Raw genomic sequence first — 22,584 nt, 5'->3', positions numbered from 1 at the left:
ATTCTTTTCTATTAAAGCCATCATTACATGGAGTGTATAAAACCAAAGCCTAATCAAACCCACACATCATTTTCACAAACATATATCAAAAATTACATCTTAAGTCTGCGTGACATTTATGACTCAAGAAGCATCTTAATACAGAACACTGTAAAAGATACTCAGAGATACTTATCAAAATCAGGCAACTGCAAAGTTACTAATTTGAAAGACCCTTTGTAGTTCTTATTAAAATCTGGTCATACTGAATATGCTTTCCACTTGTTGCAATATGAAAGTCAATGCTGATGAAAACTAGAAAAGCATATAAAGGATTCTTACAGTAAACTTTAAACATTTAACCTTATTTCTTACCGATGGAACTCGCTTTCTTCTAACTTCATTCTCAGCTGACATAAGAAGCATCTCAAGTTCCTTAATTTTTTTTTCCTTATCAGGATCTTCATCAACAAAGGGTTGCTAAAATAAGTTAAATAAAAAACAGGCTACTTACATAATTGCTTTATTATGCTTAGTGTTCTAATTTTTATTTTCTTCTACACAACATAAAATATATTTTCTCTAATAATGCTAATACTACTAAATCTCACAATCCTTCTGGTGTCTAAAGAGGTGCTGGTAAATATTTTTAATGAAAATATGTGGAAAATTTAAATGCATTAAAAAACTTGTATTGCATCATCTATATCAATTTAAAAATTTATGTCTGGAGTATGTTTTAATTAATTGAATCTTAATACATATTTTCTATCCAATTTACAAAAATATGTCCATTCACAAACTTCATGTTTTACGTTGGAAGAATGAAAAGAACTGCCTTACTGGTGTTGTCAATCACCTTGCATTTGTAGTATGTTTCTCAAACCCACTTAACAAATTTTCTCCTTTAATGTTATAATTCTCAAAGTAAATAGGACAATAGTATTGTTTTTGTCCTAGTTTTATAGGTGAGGAAACAGGCACTATTAGACTTTCAAAAATATGTTTGAAAGTGTTTCTTTTGTTTTATTATAAGTACAAAGTTACCTGAATAAAGGCAGAAGTCTGAACATGCTCTACACAATTGCCTTCAGGTGACACATACTGATAGCCCGGGATCTAAAAAGTAAGTCAATCATTAATATCATATATATAACACTATACAAATATTTAAAATCTGAGGCAAAGCACAAAAACTCTTGATTAAATATCAACATTAAAAGCTCAGAAGTATTTCTTTTAACTTTGAATATTCATATCTACAATAGTTTAATAAATGCCATATTTTGCTGTGTATAATGCGCTCCCGTGTGTAACGCGCACCCACGTTTTTTGGCCCAAACTTTCAGGGGAAAAAAAATCTTTCATTTTAATTTTTATTTGTTTACATTTAGGTACTTGTTTTTTGTATTATAAAAGAATTTTAGCATTTATTTTTTAACATAGTATGGTACAAGAAATTTTATGTAACAAACAATTACAAAACACAAGAACAAATACAAGATACAAGAAATTTTATGTACAAATTTACGATATTTACGCATCATAGAAGGCCAAGAACTCTTCCTTGTTGCCAGCTCATCGTAAGTTCAACAAAACCGATGATTGTATTCCAGGGTATTATTTTGCATACAGATATGGTTATTGATTTCTAGAGTTACACTTTTAACTCATAAGCATAAATAAAAGAATTAAAAACATTTATATAGATACAGAATTTGTACTACCCACGTATAATGCGCATCCTTATTTTTCCTTCACCAATTTGGGCAAAAAAGTGCGCATTATACACGGCAAAATACGGTACATCTCTGATCTTTGAATCTACTGATTAAAAGTCATATAACACTTAGGAAAGACCTATCTTCTTCTAAATGAAATATGAGAATTACTTGGCCTAGATTTATCAGCCAATCACTCTATCTATTGACTACAATATCCACCAAATATTTTTTTAAGTCTGCTATTAGAATTGCTCTGTCTCCTGGAGAAGACAAAGTAATTGTCTTCCTATCTTTCAGAGGAAGGGGTTAGTCCATATGAAGCACTCACAAAGATGGAGACTAAAGCAAATTTTTCAACATCATATCTGCTACTCCTACTACCACCCCATGGCAATTTGTTGGGTAGAAAGATAGGAAAATAAGAAGCTTCTTCTGTTACTTGACTTAGAAAAACAATCAGAATCACTCATGTACCTTTCAATACTCTGAATTAAGTTACTAGACTAAGAATTATTCTGTTCCTTTTCTAAAGCATCTGTAATAAGGATTTTGAAGTTGCATACAAATTTAGTGTGTAATGATGGAAAGAAATGAGAAGGTATTATTAAAAACTAAAAAAGATAAATATGATACGATATTATTTTCCAAAATGGCCTATCTGAATCACTATCTAATGCAGTATAATTATACTTCTAACATAGAACTTAATTTTCAGAATACTTGACTAGCGTCAGTTATCACTCAACTTGGTAACTCTAATGGATTAAAAACATTATCTTTCTCAAATTTTTCATGAAAATCTGTGACAGTATTTCACACCAATCCATTTTTTTTCTTTCAAGTCAAAATTATCTTTTTAGTAGTTTAAATGAATTGAACCATGAATATATACATCTTTCAAGAATATTAAAAGGTAAACAATTCTTAAAGTACAAGAACTATCTTTATCTTTTCAATATATTTTGATTGAGATTGTTAAACACTCACTTCTTTGTCCCCAAATAATTTTTAAAATTATCTTTCTATGAGTTAAAGAGATAAATTTAAATGGTAACCTTTCTAAGATAGAAGCAGAATGTTTCAGTTTATGCTGCTGAAATCTAGGACTCTAAAGAAAAATGTAAAGAAACATACACCAAAAACCTTAAGATACTGAGTATCAGCAGATAAGTATAATGTCTTCTTCACATGTTTTTCCTATTTGTAAATTAAGATGTCATTACTGTAAGTGGTTCTTTTAAAATTATGTCTTAAAAAACGTCCATTTAATGGAAAAAAAAAATACTAAGCACAGATTTTTAACACTAGCCAAATTTTGTGTTTTGGTAGATACTATGGAGTCCTGACTTACTCTTCACATTGTATGTGACAAGAACAAGAATTGCTCAACATGAAAAAATGGTATGACAGATAGCTAGACAGGGAAATGTAAACAAACCTTATGAAAACTCCTAAACTAATTTCTTACAGGTAGGAAAATGCACTGTAAGGAAACTAGAGCTTGCCCCATTATGAACGTGGGTAATCTCTACTCCAATGAACCTTTCTAAATGAAGACTGAAATCCCTCAACTGGTTGGTTAGCAGAGGAAAAGCAAAGTTAAATGCCATCAAAGAACCAATTATTTACCACACTCTTCAAAACTATGGCTTGAATGATATTTTACTATTTTCTCCTTTATTTTACTATTTTCCCCTTTAAACCATTTTATATACACTTACATCTTAGATATATGGAATACTATAATTACACAAAATTTTTGAAAAACTACAATAGATGTTAAAGCACAGATGACCACTGGCTTTGAATCATAAATGAAGATTCAAAGAATGATAATATTAGGAAATTTTACCAGATAATGTAAAAATTACATGTAAAAGAAACATTTTAAGAAGTTTGTTCCCAAAATATCTATCAATCAAAACAAATAGAGATTAAACCGCCACTAATTGTTTAACAGCTAGTTATGGAATATTTTTTCAGCTTGGAAATTCAAATGTCTACTCCCCTTAATACATGTTGTATTTGTCCTATTAAGAAACCAAACACCTTCCCACACCGCAACTAAAGAAATTTTTTAAATAATAAAGGTATTAAAAATATGTGCCTGAACAGGAATGTAAAACTGATTCTGGGTTTGCAAATGGTCCATTGTCGCACAAGGTTTGTGTTGAAGTTTAGCTGAAGATCGTTCTGATTTAATTCCATCTTGTAAGTAGCCCTCCTGTTCCACTTTTCTTCGCATAGTAGAATTCCAATGGTTTTTTATAGAATTATCAGTCCTACAAAATGAAAGTGTGTATTTTTAAAAGAAAAAGAGGATTCCACAAATTTGAATACTGTATAAAATGTACAAAGTACTTCAAAGAAAGTTTACATCTGGTGAAATTAGATACTTTTTTAATTAAAAAATATAAACCATATGTCTATATGTCAGGCCCAGTTCTAAGCACTGGAGACATAGTAGAGAATAAGACAAAGAAATTCCCTCTCTCAGGGAACTTACATTCTCATGGGAAGTGTGGCAGCAGGGAAGGAGGGAAGAATAGAAAAACAAAAAAATATATATAATAAGAAAAATATCAGTGTGATGTAGATCATTAAAGCAGGATAAGAAACACGAGTAACTAGGTGATTAAGTGGTCCAGGAAGGACGATGTGAGGTGACAGTGAAGCTAAGATCTGAATGACAAGAATGAGCCAGATAATACAAGAACAGAAGGAAAAAAAAGAGCATTAAGGGCATAGCAAGGACAAAGACCTTTGAGCCAGGAACAACATGGTCATGAAAAGCAAACCACAAATTACAGAATCTCAGTATTCTTCTGTACTTCTTAGAACAAAATACCTATGAAAGAAAGAGTTCACCGCCCCCTTTTCACCTAAGTTCCCTTTAGATAAGTGTAAATCTTCAACCTACAGCTACTTGTAGTGTAAATTCCATCCTCTATAAAATATACAAACATTTACTGAGAGCCTGATTTATGTTAAGGCACTAAGCTAGGTTCTATGGACAGTAAAAAGATGTATGAGATTTAAAACATCAGAAGTTCCTTATCTATGAAGACAGCAATGTTTGCTCTGCATATGTCACAGTATATGAAGATTAATTAAGAATATATGTAAAAGCATTTTACAAACTATTAAGTACTATACAGATAGGGATTAATATAAAAAACAAATGCATATCTTCTGAGATACAGATTTGAACCAGTGCAACGTATAGTGTACATAGCACATCCCTGCCCGAAAGTAATTCTGTATTTTAGCCACACAAATATATGCACTACTCCCATGATTTGAATCACACCATAATTAATTAAGAATTGAATTTTCTCTAGTACGCTTTTATAGCAGTTTATTTCAGCCCGTGTATTTGTTATTCTCTGTTCGATACAGATTCCATTTCCCCAACAGAGTTTGTACAAAGACGGTCTGCCTGACTGGCATTGATATGTAAACATAATTTTGGGAACGTAGTAAACTTTCATAATCCAAAGGACTATCATTTTATTGCGCAAATTATTGCTATGAAATATTTCATTAAAAAAGTAATTATATCCCTTACCACAGAATATATTAACAAATAGTTCCAAAGGGTTGCTTGTATTATAGTTTAAAATTTAATTATAAATAAAATAAAAGTCATGGGGTACTTGCAAATATATTTAACACTAATGTAATAAAGATCAAGTTTAAGTACAGAAAAATGTATATACATTTATATAAGCACCTTCCAGGAAGTAGTTTGGCAATTTCTGCCCAACGATTTCCCAACCGCTTATGTGCTTCATAAATGATCCTGTCCTCCTCTTCTGTCCAGGAAGATTTCTTTACCTCGGGATTCAGATGATTATGCCATCTTTCTCTACACTGCTTGCCTATTCTTCCTTTCAAATGTTTTGCAATTAAAGACCATCTTTTTGGCCCATATTTCTGAACTAATTCAATAACCTAAGAAACAGAAAAACAAAGTTTAAAAAACATCACCTTGACAGATGTTAAAACATAACTCAACAAGACAAACAAATGAGAAACAAAAACTCATAGACACAGACAATAGTTTAGTGGTTACCAGCGGGTAAAGGGGGAGGAGGGTAGTAGATGAGGGTAAAGGGGATCAAATATATGATGATGGAAGGAGAACTGACTCTGGGTGGTGAACACACAATGTCATTTATAGATGATGTAATACAGAATTGTACAACTGAAATCTATGTAACTTTACTAACAATTGTCACCCAATAAACTTTAATTGGGAAAAAAAACATAACTCAAGAATACTATTTTTGACACCTGAAACTAATAATCAAATTAAACTTAAAAAAAAGAATACTACTTTTTAAAAAATGCATTAAATGCAAGCCACAACTACAACTTAAAAAAACAATTTTACCAATAAATACTACTTCAGTATTTGCCAAGTTCAAAAATTGATCCCAAACTTATCTAAAATTTGCAAGGTGCTAATTAAAGTGACTTGTAAATTAAATTGTTTTCATACAAAATGAATTTAAAATAACAGTAAAAATGGTAAGATTTATGTATTTTTTATTCTTACATCTTAAAAAAAAAAGCTTCAGCTGAAAGCCAAATAAATCAAGCAGGAAGAATCTACAGTTATCTTTTCATTTTTTCCTTTCTCAAACTAAAAAGACATAAGTCACACATTTTAAAACTTAGCATTAGCCATCAAGTAAATCAGATCAGTGCTGAGCTTAATGAAGTAATTTTTTTTTGAGTGGCAATAAGAATACTCTAATTCCCCAACTACATTAACAAGTTTTATGCCATAAAGGACATGAACGAAAGGGCAATTCCAAGTGGAGGACTGAAACTCTCCCATTCTTTTATAATACAAAGAATTATCTTGCTTTTTAAATCATCCAACCCTTTGGAAACATAATGCTCTGATATCTACCTTATTTGGGGGCTTATTATAGGTCAACAGGGAAAGTTAAGAATGACTTCCTCACATATAGTGTTAACAGATAAAATAAAAATTAAATTCTGTTTTTAAAATGTTTACTCAGTTTTCAGAAACTATACGCTAAATGTTGTGAGCCTAAAGTCTAAACAAGGTGACTAAGCTGACAGTATTTTTTTCCTTTTGCAAACCAAACTCTCAGACAGAAAAGGCTATATATAGTTTTTAATATATACATAAATTCACTAAAAACTACATTTCAAGACACTTAATTCATTAAAAACTACATTTCAAGACACTTAACTTTTAATTATTATGCAAGCAGCACCCAGAGAACAAAATCAAAGTCATTTAAAGGTCAAAACAATGTACTAGGAAGAAAAATAAGCTAATCCACCTACACAGTGGAAAAAAAAAATGAACATGTTACCCTCTGATCTTCTTCTTTAGTCCAGGGACCCTTTATCAATTCTGGATTTAAAACTTTCTGCCATCGATGCTGGCACTGAAAGTCAGAACGATTCTGAAAGAATTTAGATGATTTTGTTATTGAACAACTGTCTTCCAGAAAGCAAGTCAACCCACACTTATGTCTCACAACCTTAAGAATGAAGTCTTCAAGAACAATACATTCAACAGCATTCCTTAAATATGTCATATTTACTTTACATGCCTGTGTCCCAATTCTTTGTGTTTTTTGTCTGTTTGTTTGTTTTTTTACTAAGGTCATTGGCTGGGATCAGAGTACAAATAAAAACAAGACATATTTGAAATCAAAGTATTTGTCTCTATACTATGCCTTATAAAACAGCAAGCAGAAAAGCTATGACACAAATACTGCCCATAAAAAACGTCTATAAGGTTGAGAAATAAAAGGGAGTAAACAGAAAACTATACAAAGCAGATAAAAGAACTCAAGTAGCACAGCAGTCTGGATTCATACAGTACAGAAGTAATAACTCTACACAATTAAAAAAAAACCCTAAAGGCATTACTAAACTAGTGCATGGTATTTAAAGGATGGTTACACATGATGACTCCCAAGTTATCAAGAAAAAACAAAAACGTATCTATATGTATAGAGGGTATGCATTATTTAGCACTTAAATTATTTAACTATTGAAGCTTAAAAAGAAACATGAATTTACCAGGATAAGAAAACCTTATGTAGAAACATCTCAAACTCCACAAATGATTAATAAATGCAGTCTTACTTTATTTAGTCAATCCATGACCTAGTAACACCTATGGATTACAGTGATGATGATAACCAATAACTAACTTTTCATTAGTGATTCATTGTTTACAAAGATATTAGTTCATATATAGGATTACAAATAATTTAGAAGTATATAAAGGGATAGATACAAATACTTTGTTTACCAATAGCTCTGTCTTTGTGCCTAGTGGACTTCAAATTATTTTTATTCAAACTGAGTGTCTTCATTTATGGCTTCTGTACATCAATGCTGATCCATTTTGAGGCTATCACTTCAAAATAATCAGGTCGATCCTGTTATGTTCTTGTAGCATTTCTCTGTTCACTTCATTTGCTGTTATACAGTTGAAGTTAAACTGATAAAGCTAATGTAAACAACTGTCCTAATTTAGCTTCCATTTATTGAACATCTGCAAAATGTCAGGAACTATGCCAAACATCCTATATGTTATTTCTAATTCTCACAAAATTACTACAAAAACGAGTATTATTATTGATGAAAAAGCCAAAGGCCAAAGAGGCTGAAATTTTTCTAAGACATTCAAACATAATTCAGACTGACTCCAAAACTTATGCTCTTTCCATGATTTGGTCTCAATTTTCAGGTCATGTTAAAAGGCATTAAAACAATATAGAAAGAACACAGGCAACATGGTTTCTGAAACCCAAGGTAGTAAATACAGAAATTCAAATATGAATATTTTGTCTTACTACCTACAGTATAGTAAGGAACAAATAAAAGTACATGTGAAAATACCTTGTAAATTATAAAATTATTAGGTTGGTAACCGCAAAAGTAATTGTGGTTTAAAAGGTTAAAAATAATTGCAAAAAACCGCAAGTACTTTTGCACCAACCTAATACATGCTAATGAATAGTCTGTGAATACTAGTATGGTGAACAGTAAGTATAATTTTAAAAAAAAAATCTGTTAACACTTTAAAATGTAAGCATTTTATGACAAACTTTTCAACAACACCTTTTCTTATTAGCTATCGAATATTTCAATGTATTCAACTTCTTTCAAAATGTTTTAGCATTTATCAGCAAATATTTATAAAGCCCTACTCAAACTTAATTATCATTCTTATTTTAGATTAGTAATCTTTAGGGCCCTGGATAAACTAATTACTAGAACATCAGGCTTTCGAAGCCATTGGCAACTATAGGAGGACCAGAAGAGATGTTTTTAGAAAAGAAACCTAAATCTAAAATAATGTAGACATATTCTTTTAAAAACAGCAAATTTAACCCATTGATTTAAATCACCCATTATATACAGAAATATAATGTTTTACTTACTTGAAGATGACTAGCAATTAGAGTCCAATCATCAGTTCCATGTTGTTCAACCAACTTCTTTAACTTATCATCCTAGTAAAACAGGTTTGAATATTAGAAAGCTTTCCCCCACCCTGTTCCTCTGTCCCTGAATATAGATAACTCTCCAGTTCTTTCATGGCGTTATCCGGTGGCCATTGTTAGCAGGCCTGAAGCCATTGTAACACAAGTTCTCCCATTTACTATACTTTTTCTGTCAGTCTCAACATCAATGCACTATTCATGTGTCTGGTTGAAGAAAAATAATGTGCAAATTAGTTGATGGAAAACTTTTCTCATGTTTTGCTTTTAAATATTTTTCAGATCTATAATATTATGAATAAATACAAGGATGAAATCAGTAAACCTTATCAGATAATCACCTCGTCTCTTGTCCACTTTACTCTGTTCCAGAGCTTCTTCAATCCTTTTTGCTGTGGTACTTCATAATCATGATCAGCATACTGAAGGTCATCATCCTCATCCTCACTAAAAAAAACAATTGTGAAATCAAGAACTTTATTTAAATTTGCATGACTGAAGAAACCACTCAGATTAAAAGACACATATCCAATCAGATTATTCACAGTATAAAAGAATTTAAGAGACATACCGTATTTCCCCGAAAATAAGCCCTAACCGGAAAGTAAGCCCTAGCATGATTTTTCAGGATGACATCCCTGAATATAACCCCTAATGCATCTTTTGGAGCAAAAATTAATACAAGGCTCAGTCTTAGTTTTGGGGAAACACGACACAACGGAGAAGAGCTATAGTTCTTACTGATACCGGAGAGATGAGGGTGGATTGCCACCATGGTCCAAGTGATAATCTTTACATCATACTAAGGGGTTTGACCTTTATTCTTTTTTACCTTTATCCTAAAGAGTTAAAAGATTTTAAGGGAGTCAAAGATAAATATCTTGTGTTTCAGATAAGTCACTGGCAGGAGTGTGGAGAAATGGAGGGAGGAAGACAAATTGGTAATCTTTTATAATAACCCAAGTAAGGAATTATTAGGACCTGACAATGGTAATGATAAAATACAAAACACAGCTAATTAAAAGACACAATGAAAAAAATGATCCATTAATAATACCACCAACAACAAAAAGATAAAATATGTAGAAATAACTTGAATGTACAAGATCAAGGTACAGTAAACAATAAAACAAGTTTGAGACACAGAAGACTTGAACATATGGAAAAACATCCAGACCACATTCTTAGAAAGGAAAAAAATATTAGGGATGTCCATTCTCCCTAAATTAATAGCAAAGTATACTGTAGAGAAACAATAAATAAAACAGAATGGCACTGGCATATGAACAGATTCATAGATCAATGGAACAGAATAGAATACTCAGAAGAAAAAAAAAAACTCATATGGGAATTTGGTAAATTATAACAGTAACATACCAAATCAGTGGGGTAAAGATGGACTTTTCAATAAATGGTAAGACACTGAGTAGCTATTTAAAAAAAATAAAGTTCAAGTCCTACTTTAAAATTACAAAATTCAGATGACGCAAATATTTTAGTTTTTTAAAAATGAAATTATAATAGTACTATAAGAAAATAGGGTAGAATTCTATTTTTATATTATTGAATAAAAGAGATCTAAATGTGACAAAAATCAAGAAACCATAAAAGAACAAACTGACTAAGGTAATAATAGTGGCAATGAAAAGAAGCACATGAAACTGAGAAACATTAAAGAGGTAGAAACAAGATTTTACAACGGATGGGTATGAGAGACATAGGAGAAGGAGGAGTCAAGGATGACTCCCAAATTTCCAGTTTTGGAAGCACACAGAGAGCTATTCACTGAGGTAAGGAATAGAGTAGGAGAAACAACTTTGGGAGGGAGAACGGGATGGGGAGAGTAAGCAGTTTTAGACTAGCTGATTTCAAGACACTTGAGAAATATACAGGTGGATATATATATATAACAGCACTGTCCAAAGAAATGTAATGCAAGCCACATATGTAATTCCCTAGTAGCCAGGTTTTAAAAAAATAGAAATAGGTGAAATTAATTTTAATAATTAATATTATTTAACCCAATATATAAAAAATTATCATTCCAACATAATCATGGAATACTTCACATTCCTTTTTTCTTATTAAAGTCTTCAAAATCTTTTATACAGTACATCGCAATTCAGACTGGCCACGTTTCAAAAGCTCAACAGCCACATGTGGATAGTGGCTCTGTCCTATTGGACAGAGCAGATCTAGAAGGAAACTGGGCACACGTGTAAGTAGCATGTGGCACAGAGAGGTGGCTCAACATCATTATTTTTGCATAGGCTGATTGCCTAACAATATTCAAAATTATTTTTGCTTTTCTAGATTCAACTCTTTTCCAAAATTCATTCTGATTTCAAATAGCAAAAGTTCGATGATTTGTTTAACCTTACTGTAATACACTTTATAACATATAGGTAGCTCCTAATATCTACATATAGTTTCAATCTTAGAAAAATGAAGGCCTAGATTTAATAGATACTGTCTACAAATCTTTTGCAGGAACTTCATTTCCCTTGATTTGTCAATGCCATAGGACCAAAATTCATCATCTGACCGAAGCAAGACACCACGATCCTCTATTCCACTACCTATGATATTTATCCAACTTTAGTTCAATGCACTTTAATATTCAAATGCTCTCTCCCAAAAGCCAATGTCTATTTGTAACAATAATCTGCCACTTCTAATTACATAAATGCTTGTTTTGTTAAACTATGCCAAAAATAAAAACACAGGTTTAATTAAAGAAAATACTTGCTGTTTGCAGCCATCTTTGGCTATTAGAAATATTACCTGACTAGCCAATATTATTTAACCTGGAGATGGTTCTGGAACCAATGACTTCATACATTTCTAAGGCGGTTACAAATCAGATTAAACACCATACACTGAAACGTTCTGTCCAGTTTGTATGTACACATGGCATCTACCCTTCCTTCTCTATGCTCGGCACAGTTGCCAACCTTCCCCACCAAAGCGTAAGCTCAGGAGTGCAGAGTATGTCTGATATGTTCACCTGTCCACACCAAGCACAGCACCTGCCATTCAAATATGTATGTGTACAATTAATGATCTTTACTCTTTCACCTCCTCCAAGTGCTCTGTATTCCAAAATTCCCTCACTCCCTTTCAACCCAGTCTAAACTTTACCTCCCTCAACACGGCAGATCTCAAGTGAATATAAGAAAACATTTTTTTAACAAATGAAAAATGACTCTTAGGAGGTGAAAGGCATTCATTCCCATTTGTTAAAAAGGACTTTCAAAATCCAAATGCACCTCCAAGTGGAAAAATATAAGAAGCCGAACCTGCTGAAATAACATTTAAAAAAGTATTCAGTACAGAAAGGGTTCTTTGGAGCGTCTACTAATGTTGCCTAACCTTTCCTAGAACTGTCTCTAGCAAGTTTACCACTTCCTGCCATCCCAAACAGCCCTCTGTTGTGCTTTTCACAGGTTTCCCTCTCCTTCCTCCCCTCAGATCCCAAAAGCTTCCACAACAGCATTTTGAAACTGCTTTAAAAATTAGGTTATTTGTAGATTAAAACAATTTTTAATTTGGGGACTTGCCCATATAAATCTTGAGTATTCACAAAATATCTACATCAAAGCTAATCTGTACGAAATTCACCTTAAGGTTCTTACAAACTATTTTAAGAATATGAGTCCAAAAACATTACTTGGGTCAAAAGACTAGTTTCCAAGGAGTAATTTTCCTGAAAGCGTGTTCATTTTAACGTTAAAATTCTCCCTTATTTTGTAACCACATAGCTGATCTGTGAGAAATTTCTATTTCTATATGAGGTTTCATTCTGTTTTGCATCAGTATGGTCATCAATTTCAGGCAGAGTTAAACAGCTCAGTGTTCAGGAAGCTGGGTTTTTTGAGTGGGTGAGTGTGAGGGAGGATTAAAGTAGAATTCTTAGAATCATCTCTCTGCCACGGGGACTTTCCTAGAGTCTATCTACCTAGCTACTTCTTAGTTTTAGCATTAAGTTATTTCTGCGTTATTTTAAGTGATTGTTGAAAGGATGAGGTGACTTTTAAATAAGTGTGATAGAAAAAAATCCTAGAAACTTATCAACAGCACTAACTTCAACAGAAAGATCCTTGAGAAGGCCTACAATTTGCCCCCAAAAAGGGAAAGGATAAAACCCAGTAAGAAACCTCATCAATATTCACTCCACTTTTCACCATTTAATAGTAAAAAAGGTCTCACTGCTTAATAATCTGCTCACTTTTTCTGCTTTTTATATCATCTTTTAGCATTTTTGTATTGTAACAATCAATGCTGGTAATACATAATAAATAAAATCAACTTCCTACTCTGTAGGTAAATAACCCATTTCTAGCCTAAGGTGATTAATCCAGAAAACAGCAAAAACAGATGGAATTCTTTCTACAGTCACAAAGCAAAAATAGAAGGGGAATTTGGTCTCTGAATCTCCATCCAGGACTTGGTTTCCAGAATCATTCTGTCAGGTTTATTTAAGTCAAAGAAAATATTTATGCTGTTACTGTTAATATATTACCTAAGTACTATAGTTGAATGGAAAGGGTTTGTAGATTATGAATGAACAAAGTGATTAGGGTTGATTATGAAACAGCAAAATGCAACACACGCACACACACACAAAAAAATACTATGATTCATTCAGCAAGGAAAATGGTTAAGAGTAATTTCACACTGCGGTGTAGGCTAATAGGATGTGACAGTCATCTTTTGCCTATGAAATAATACACAAACTAGTCACACTTGACAATATTAAGATAAAACACTCAGAAGAAGTTGAATTTTAAAAGAGGCCAACTATACCACCTAAAAAGAGTAAAATGAGGCAGACTTTGAGAATTTTAAAAATTTATTTTTATTTGAAAAAAAAACTACTGGTTTGAAATTGAGGAAAAATCAGTGGTTTTATAAAATTTGCTCTAATAAAATAACTTCAACTTAATCACATTTTAAATCACAAACTGCATTAAGTCTGAAATTTTCATCATCAACAAATACATCTTTATTATATTATCTTGACAGGATTTTGCATTTTTTAAAAAGTCTAATCAAATTCAAGGTATGAAAATTTACCAGGTTAATTTAATATAGTGAAATCAGGCCACCCAGTGGTTAATACGATGTACTGCACACATGAATATTTCATTTCCAAATCTGGATTGCAAACTAGCATACTAGAGTAAGACAAATTTGACTTCATTTGAACATTATTAATAGCAATACTAAAATAAATACTGAAGAGAGTTTTACCTAGCTATATATAAACAAGAACATTTCTACTTTCCTCCATTTTTAAATGAGAAAAGCTTATTACAAAAGGGTTCAAAATAGGATAGATATTAAATTAGAAGTTACCTTACAGACCATAAAATACAAACCCTTTATAGTAACAGATGAAAAACTGGGATACAGAGTTTACTTGCTTTCCCAAAACAATATTGCTGGTTAATGACAAAGATGAGTTAAAATATCAGTTCTCATATTTCAGTATTCTTGCACCCATAACATTCACTTTGCTGGAGACAACATAGTAAAATTGCTTCCTGCACACACATTTCCACCGAAAATCATCTTCTAATTCAAGAGCTGGCTTTTATCTTTTCAGTTTAATATAGTCACAGATAGGTCATCTCAAGTATAAATACCTGAATCTGTTACTACTGAAATAGGCCTTTTGGCTTCTAAATGACATTTTTTAAAGTTTACTTTTAAGGGTAGAACTGGCTTTAAAAACTGAAATTAATTACTTAATACATATGTATGCTAACAATCAAATACATGTTAATAACAGATATACCAGTTTTGCTATTGCCTGCAAATTATGTCATTAAAACCCCAGTGGGATCTAAAACTATTTAAAGTCACAACACTAAATGAGCCTTTTTCTTTATGTAAATATAGACCAGAGACACTACAGCTATCTTAAAGATCAAAAGAGCCAACATTCTTCAGTTGTTTCACACCTGAGGTAACTGTTTTACTTTTTTTTTTATGCCTATCCTCTTATGCAAAACTTTGATACAGCAAAATATAATTTTCAGTCAAACAGTTAAATGGTTGTCTAGTGGTGATCTTAAAGTGACTGAATTATTTCCTTTCTCTTTCAATTATAAATTAGCTTCATATTTAATAATAAGATATCTAGAACTCTGTTCTAGAGATACCGGTTTATATGTGTGTGCATGTACATTTATTCCACCTCAAGAGTTTGATCTACACTGTTGTTGCTACAAAATAATAAGCTAATAGACACTTAGTTACATTTTATGCTGCTTTCTGCAAAAACATCTTAGCCAAAGAAATGAGACTAGACTTGCCCAATGAATCGATTTTCCCTTCAAAGCATTTCACATTCTATTACTTTCTAAGATAAATAAGTCATTTATATATATAAGAAATACAATTTAGAACATGAAACATTTAAGTATGAAGACCCTAAGAAATACACCATTCAAAGATGATAATTTCTCATCTCCTCTATCTTAATACTCCCATAGGGAGTGTAACTTCACTCCACTATGTTTAATGACTCCAGACTCTTTAAATCATTCTATGTGTTTCAATTAATTTATACAGAGAACAAGGAATGAAAGTCAACAGTACAGTTAATGTTTAGATCTCAAAGCTAACAGTATTGTCAATAAAAGGAAACTTATACAGGCAAATTAATCATTAAATCATTTCTTCTTTCTTATTCTATTATTATGAAACACATACAAATTATGAACCAAACAGAAAACCAACTGGAGAAAGCTGGGTTCTGCCATTCAAGCATCCATGCCTAACCACAACTAAATGCTGATGACAGCATTAGCTAAGAAACTATTTCAAATAAGATTAACATCAGTACTGCTAAGTAGATAATGCCACACGTTATAGGCACTTATCACCTTGCTTAATAAAGTTATTTTATGTCTAAAATTTTGTATATTCAAAAGAAAAGGCCTAAAGCTGTACCTCAGTAATTATAATTACAGGAGCTTTAAATATCTATCTTTTCTGAAGTTTAAGAGGTTAACTGATCCTTGACATTCTGGAGCAGTGATTCTCACCTGGGTGATTTTGCGCCCCACCCCCACCCCCGTGTCCCCAACACATATTTGGTAATGTCTGGAGACATTTTTGATTGTCACAACTAGGGGAAGGCGGGTGTTACTGGTATCTATTGTGTAGAGGCCAGGGATACTACTAAACATCCTGCAAAGCACAGGACAGCCCCCCAATACAAAGAATTATCTGATCCAAAATATCAATAGTGCCAAGGTTGAAACCCCTGTCCTCGATATATGGTTTATATGTGTGTGCATGTCCATTTATTCCATTTCAAGAGTATGACCTATACTGTCGTTGCTACAAAATAACAAGCTAACAGGGACTTAATTACATTTTATGCGTTCTGCAAAAACATCTTACACATAGCAGATGCTTGATAAATGAGCAAAGTGCATTTGTTGCCAATTTTTGTGTATTATTGCCAATTTTTAACAGAAATCCTCAATTAATCAATCCTGATATTAAATTTCAACTTAAGAAATACAAAGTTAAGACTTTGAGTCTGTGGATCTGGAAATAAAACCATTTGGAAATTGTGCCAAACATCTTTTCAGGTTTATTAATAACACAATCAAAAGACACCCTAGTTTTTTGTTTTCTAAGTGATTACTACACACAATTTAGGAGTAGCTACTATAATGACATAGATAAAAATCAGATGCATAAATTCATCCTATTGTGTTTCCCCGAAAATAAGACCTAGCCGGACAATCTGCTCTAATGCATCTTTTGGAGCAAAAATTAATATAAGATCGGGTCTTATATCGGGTCTTATATCACGCTATATAAGACCCGTCTTATATTATATAGTAAAATAAGACCGGGTCTTATATTAATTTTTGCTCCAAAAGACACATTAGAGCTGATTGTATGGCTAGGTCTTATTTTCGGGGAAACACAGTAGCAAGTTTTCCAACAAAAAAATGTGCCCTACCTCTGGGCAACTTACTTAGCTACAGTCAAAGCCAAACGCCAACACTCCAAATATAAACACATTGTTTTATTTGAAAATCAAGCTACTGGTAGTAACAATGTGACATCTTTCCAATAGAAAATATTTAAAATATATACATAAAGCCGAGAAAATGAGTATGGCGATTACAGAAAACATCGACAAGGTCCCCTCAGCTGTTCCTCAGCAGATTTTCCAATACCTTTCAGGCAGCAATAACGGCAGAGGGGTCTCTGCCCAGGTTTATCACCAGGTTCCTATTTTTACTGATACAGTAATTCATAAAAAGTGAGTCCCTCTGAACACCATTTTCAAGTCACCCAGGCAGAACATTCTCACTTTTCTCCGCGTAGCGTATTCCCAAAAGCGCACAGAGTCACCGGGCAAGAAACTCCCACCAAGAAGTGGCTGTGCGAGATTATGGGGAGAATCAACTCGAAGGAGCAACCTGGGCATCTGTTACTCACTTTCTGCGTCTTAAACACACTGGTCCCCAACTCTGCACACGTCACGGCCGCTCTCCGGCCAGCTGGGCCAAGGCGGCTGGAGAGCAGCGGGAAAGAAAAAAACCTCTGCCCCGGCCGGGGAAGGCCTGGTGGGGAAGCAGCAGGAACGGCAACGCGAATCTGAGCCGAGACTGTGCCGACAGGCCTGGGCGAAAGGGATGTCACCCACCTGCGCGACCTCTTCGCCATCCTTCAAGTACCGCATAGGCGCGGGCTGTGCGGGGACGCAGTTCAGCCTCCTGCAGCCTCAGACGAATGCTCCTTTTCCCCGACCCTCCCGCCGCTTTCCTCGCTCCCGCTCCGAGGAGACCGAGTGCGGAATACTAGTCCCCAGCAGGGGAGGACTGAAGGACAGAGGGGCGGACCGCGACCCGCCCCCGGTCCGCAGCGCCGCTCCTAGCCCCGGCCGGGTCGGGTCCAGGATGCTCCCAACATGTCAGCAGGCGCGCTCCGGCCCTCTGCCGGCCCCTCCCGCCGCCTCTAAGCCTCGTAGCTGCGGGCGCCGACCCCCGCCCGCTCCCCGCTGCGAGCAGCTCTGCAGGGCTCGCAGACTCCTGCAGGGTTTTGTCCGCACCGCCGAATCTCGCGCCTAGCCTCACTCAAGAGCCGCCGTTTGAATCTGCGCACGCGGCCCCCAACCTCATTGGCTGTGGCAGCCGCACGCGGGGGACAAGGGCGGGGCCGGGAGAGCGCGCGCGACTGAGGGCGGGGCTGGGGAGCTGGAAGCCTGGACTGGAACTCGCGGGAGTCGGGGAAGGAGCCGGGAGGCAGGGGCTGGGCCCGCAGGTGGGGCTCGCGGGGCTCGCAGTGACAGGCCCCATCGCGCGCCGAGCGGCGCAGCGCGAGGGGGCAGGATGCCGAGGCCACGCGGGGTCTGCTGGGAAAACGAGTTCCAGCGCTCGCGGAGAGGCGGGTCCGGAAGCGGCGACCAGATCCCAAACTTCCCGGGCTGCGCGGGCCATGTCTCCACGAGCCTGGAGGGGCTCGTCGGGGGGCGGCCCTGCAACCTTTTCTGGGCCACAGCGCCTCGCTCCTCGGGTGTATCCCGCCACACTACGCAGTCTTCCGAGACAAATCCAACCATCAAATTTGGGCAGCCGTTATTGTTTAAGTAAAAATGTGAGCTCTTTTTGCCCAGACGTCATGACTACTGCAGTAGCGAAGACTGTGTGGCAGGAAACTGAGTATCAAGAATGAGCAGAAGTGTGACAGGTGAAAAAAAAAAAGTTTTTAGCTGGAGACGTGCTTAGAACGGATCAGGGAAATAATCCAGGTCTGCGGCTGGTCTTCAAATGCTTAAGCTCCCACCCCGCTCTGCGGGAAGTGACTGATGACATGTGCACCGGGAAGGAGCCCTGATGCAGGAAGACTGGAGCGGACTGGGAATTTAGTCTAGATAAACGAGAACGGTGCTCCACAGTGGAAGCTGACCTTTCTTCGCAGGAGAGGGCGAGGAGGGGGAGCCGCCCCGGAGGAGCTTTTTACTGCTCAATTCAAGTAGCATTAAAATAGATTTAACTGCAGTAACCATTTAGAAATGGTAAAGGACCCAGATTTGCAAGGTAACATGCTCTACTGCATAGAACAATAAACCGCACGTTAATATTGTAACAGACTTACATTTTGCTATTTTGAAATTTTACGCATCAATTTTTGCAAATCAGAGATGCAGGTGCAAATGTGAATTAAGAGCTTGCATGCACTATTTTCAAAATTTAAAACATCTGGCTTTTTATAGTTCCTTTTTCTCAAGGTAAGTCTTCTGGGAAGGTGGACAGCTTTTAATATCACTCCTTATTGTGTGGCTGGTTCACTTTTTAAAAAAAACTAATTTAGAAAGGAATGTCATTTGAAGACTCTTTTCTTCTGGGTCATACATTACTCTGTTTATTTAATATCCTAACAGGAAGCAGAGTTTCTGCTATATTTTAGGCTACATCAGTTTTATACAGAATATTTTTTTAGAGCTCGAAGGCAGGTATTTTAGATGTGACAGTAAACTGAATCCCTCTCAGTTTAGAGGTAGAGAAAAACATAATTCCTCAGAAAGATAACATGTAAGTTGCAAATTCATGTCAAACAGTTATAAAAAGATAAAGTGTGGAGTTAAGATGGTTCCCAGTCACTTGAATGACTCAAATATATCACATATACACAAATATAATGTGGGAGTTGGGATTTCTTTTAGCAAAACATTTAATAAAGAATTTTTATTCAGAGTATATATATGTATATATAAAGAACTCTCAAAACTCACTAATGAGAAGAAAAGCAATAAAGGGCAAAGGATCAGAATAGAGACTTCACACAAAAAAGATATACTGGCAAATAAGCCACATGAAAAGAGGCTCCACATCATTAGTCATTAGAGAAATGCAAATTAAAACCACAATGAGATACTACTACATAGCTCTTAGAATGAGAAAAAAGAAAAAAAAGACTGACTACACAAGTGTTGGTGAAGATGAAGATGCTGAGCAAATACAACTTTCATACACTGCTGGGGAATGCAAATGCTTATAGTGGCTTTATCTGTAATCACCCAAAACTGAAAATACTTAAAGGGACATTCTTACTCCTCAACCCCAGAGAGTTGTTTTGAATAATCTATTAATGCTTCTCAAGTTTTTCCACTGAAGTATAGGGTGCATGCATTCGTCTTAATATTCACAACTTCTATAACTGCAACCTCTGGACTGAAATCCAAGTGGTTCCAAGGTTCGTGCCTGAGAAGCCTCAAGCCCAAAGAACACACCAGGTAGCTGAGTGCAAGACAGAGGTCTATTAAGAATTACTGACCAGGGACTCCAGTGGCGGCCCGCCGAAGGGTAGTGATCCACACCCAGGCGGAGAAGAAGCAAGGTTATATAGGTACAGCAAAACAAAGAGCATCCCGTGGGAGAAATCTCCTGGCAGGCCCTGCAGGCGGGCTCTCATGCACACAGCGTCCCAAGAGACCTTGACTGCTAGCCAGCATACAGAACTGGCTGTCTGATGTGCAGCGTTCCGATGGAGCCAGGAGACCTTGACTGCTTGCTAGCTTATCTGCCTGTGGGCCAGGTCCCTACACAACCCTATGAGGTAATTACTATTATTTTCGTCCACTTTATAAATGAGGAAAATTGGTACCAAAGGGTTAATGTATCCAAGGGCATACAGTGGCAGAACTAAGATTGCAATTAGACCCCAAGCTCCCAATCTGCCGCCTTAATATCTATAGGGATTCAACTATAAGTACCGTGTATAGTATAGAGATAGCATGATGTAGTGCAAAGAGCTAGTAGCAGGCCTGTGATTAGTATGATGTCATTTATAAAAACCCTGGCTGTTATTTGTATGGGGGTGTCTAACAGTCTAGGAAATGGCCTATGAAATACACACCAAACTGTTTAACAGTGTTTTGCTTTGGAAAAAGGAATGAGATGGAAGCAGGGCAGGCTTTAACTTTTTACCCTATGTATTTTTGTATTGGACTTTTTTAAAGCATAAAAGCGGTTTTTTTAAAGCATTTGTGTTTATTTTTTAACCTAAAAACATGAGTTGATGCTATACTCCAAAAATGGCTGAAAATCCTAGAAGGAAATAGCACAATATGGTATATAAAACTTGCCCTACATCAGTAATGCTAAATAAATATTCCTTTGACAGAAATGATGAACATATATTATGTATTCAATCTGAAAACAAAAATCAGGATTAGAATGTATCTTGGATATATAAAGGCCTGCTCTAACCTCTCTCCCCACTACCAATAATATCTTTTGCTAATCTCTAGTTTGTATTTAAAGGTGCTATTTTAATTTGATGAAAATTATAAATAGAAATCATACTAAGATAAGCAACTATGGTATAGAATTCTTGCTTTCTCTTCATAAAGTGATTTTTCAGTGTTGAAATTTTAGCCCTTTTTTACAGCAAATGAGGTAGTAACTGAGGGTTCAAAATGAAAGACAGGAACTCCAAATTAGGAGAGAGGATACTCAGGGCATTAAAGAAGAGAAATCGTTTGCCAGCATACCACAACATCCTTAAAGCAGGAGTACCATTCATCTGTGGGAAATGTGACATCCTCCAAGACAGGAATGTGTGTGTTTCTTTCAAATTCTAAGCTTTCTACCTCTCAATTTATCACCTTCCACTTTATCCAGGACAATAATCTATCTTGCCTTTTTTTCAGACTCCCCTTCTCTTCTGGCCTAGTTAGTATGTCCAGGCACTCACAAAGGGAACAGTGAATTGGGGAAATTTTAGGCGAATGTGTGGTTATTGAAGGTTGTGTACTGGCATTTAGTGTGCCGGTTCTAGGAACATGAGACTCTGGCAGTGTTTTAGTCCTGCACAAGGCAGACTTCTCCTGAGTTCTACTCAATGTCCACCCAGACAGTAAGGTAAGTGAAAAACCTGATCATCATTATTTAAGCCTAGAACCGATTCCTTTTTACATACAAACACAAATGGCACAAGTGATGGGTTGTTGTTTTTTTCTTTGCCCTGTTTTAAAATACACTGAATATTTCCAAACATGCAACTACTCTGTATGTAGTTACTTGTCAGCTGCTTACTTGTACCTGAGAGTGATTTTAGTATAAATCTCGTTTCTCCTCCATAGTATAGGTAGAGCATTAAGTTGATTTTTTTTTAAAGAATTGTAAGTTATCTCTGAATTTCATTTTAGTAGGGTATAGGGAGTAGAATATATTGTTATAAAAAGGGGATAGTGGTTCTAGTAGGGTTGAAAATACTGATCTCAATATATCCATCCATCCATCCCTCCCTCTCCTAACACTGTACTTGCTATCTTCCCTTCTTCCCTTTCAGTCAAACTTCTTCAAAGGTATCTTGACTTCACTACCCAGCCT

At 35.2% G+C, this 22,584-nt stretch overlaps 1 protein-coding gene across 2 annotated transcripts in view; it reads right to left on the bottom strand.

The window, feature by feature from the left end:
- Positions 1–18,308, bottom strand: part of MYBL1 (MYB proto-oncogene like 1) — a 32,622-nt gene extending 14,314 nt beyond the window's left edge. The window contains exons 1-8 of one of the 2 annotated variants that reach the window (XM_019726342.2): positions 17,895–18,308; positions 9,553–9,658; positions 9,152–9,223; positions 7,061–7,153; positions 5,437–5,657; positions 3,811–3,985; positions 1,027–1,098; positions 355–459 (exon numbers count right to left, since the gene is read on the bottom strand). In XM_019726342.2, coding sequence (XP_019581901.2) covers positions 355–459; positions 1,027–1,098; positions 3,811–3,985; positions 5,437–5,657; positions 7,061–7,153; positions 9,152–9,223; positions 9,553–9,658; positions 17,895–17,914 — 864 coding nt within the window. In that variant the 5' untranslated portion in view covers positions 17,915–18,308. The remainder of the gene's footprint in view (positions 1–354; positions 460–1,026; positions 1,099–3,810; positions 3,986–5,436; positions 5,658–7,060; positions 7,154–9,151; positions 9,224–9,552; positions 9,659–17,894) is intronic. The other variant, XM_019726351.2, reaches the window with a different exon arrangement.
- Positions 18,309–22,584: the final 4,276 nt, after the last annotated feature.

Source organism: Rhinolophus sinicus, linkage group LG14 (genome assembly GCF_036562045.2).
Source record: "Rhinolophus sinicus isolate RSC01 linkage group LG14, ASM3656204v1, whole genome shotgun sequence".
NCBI classification, from domain to species: Eukaryota; Metazoa; Chordata; class Mammalia; order Chiroptera; family Rhinolophidae; genus Rhinolophus; species Rhinolophus sinicus.
Note: the sequence above shows the minus strand (reverse complement) of the source record. Positions and strands in the feature narration are given on the sequence as shown.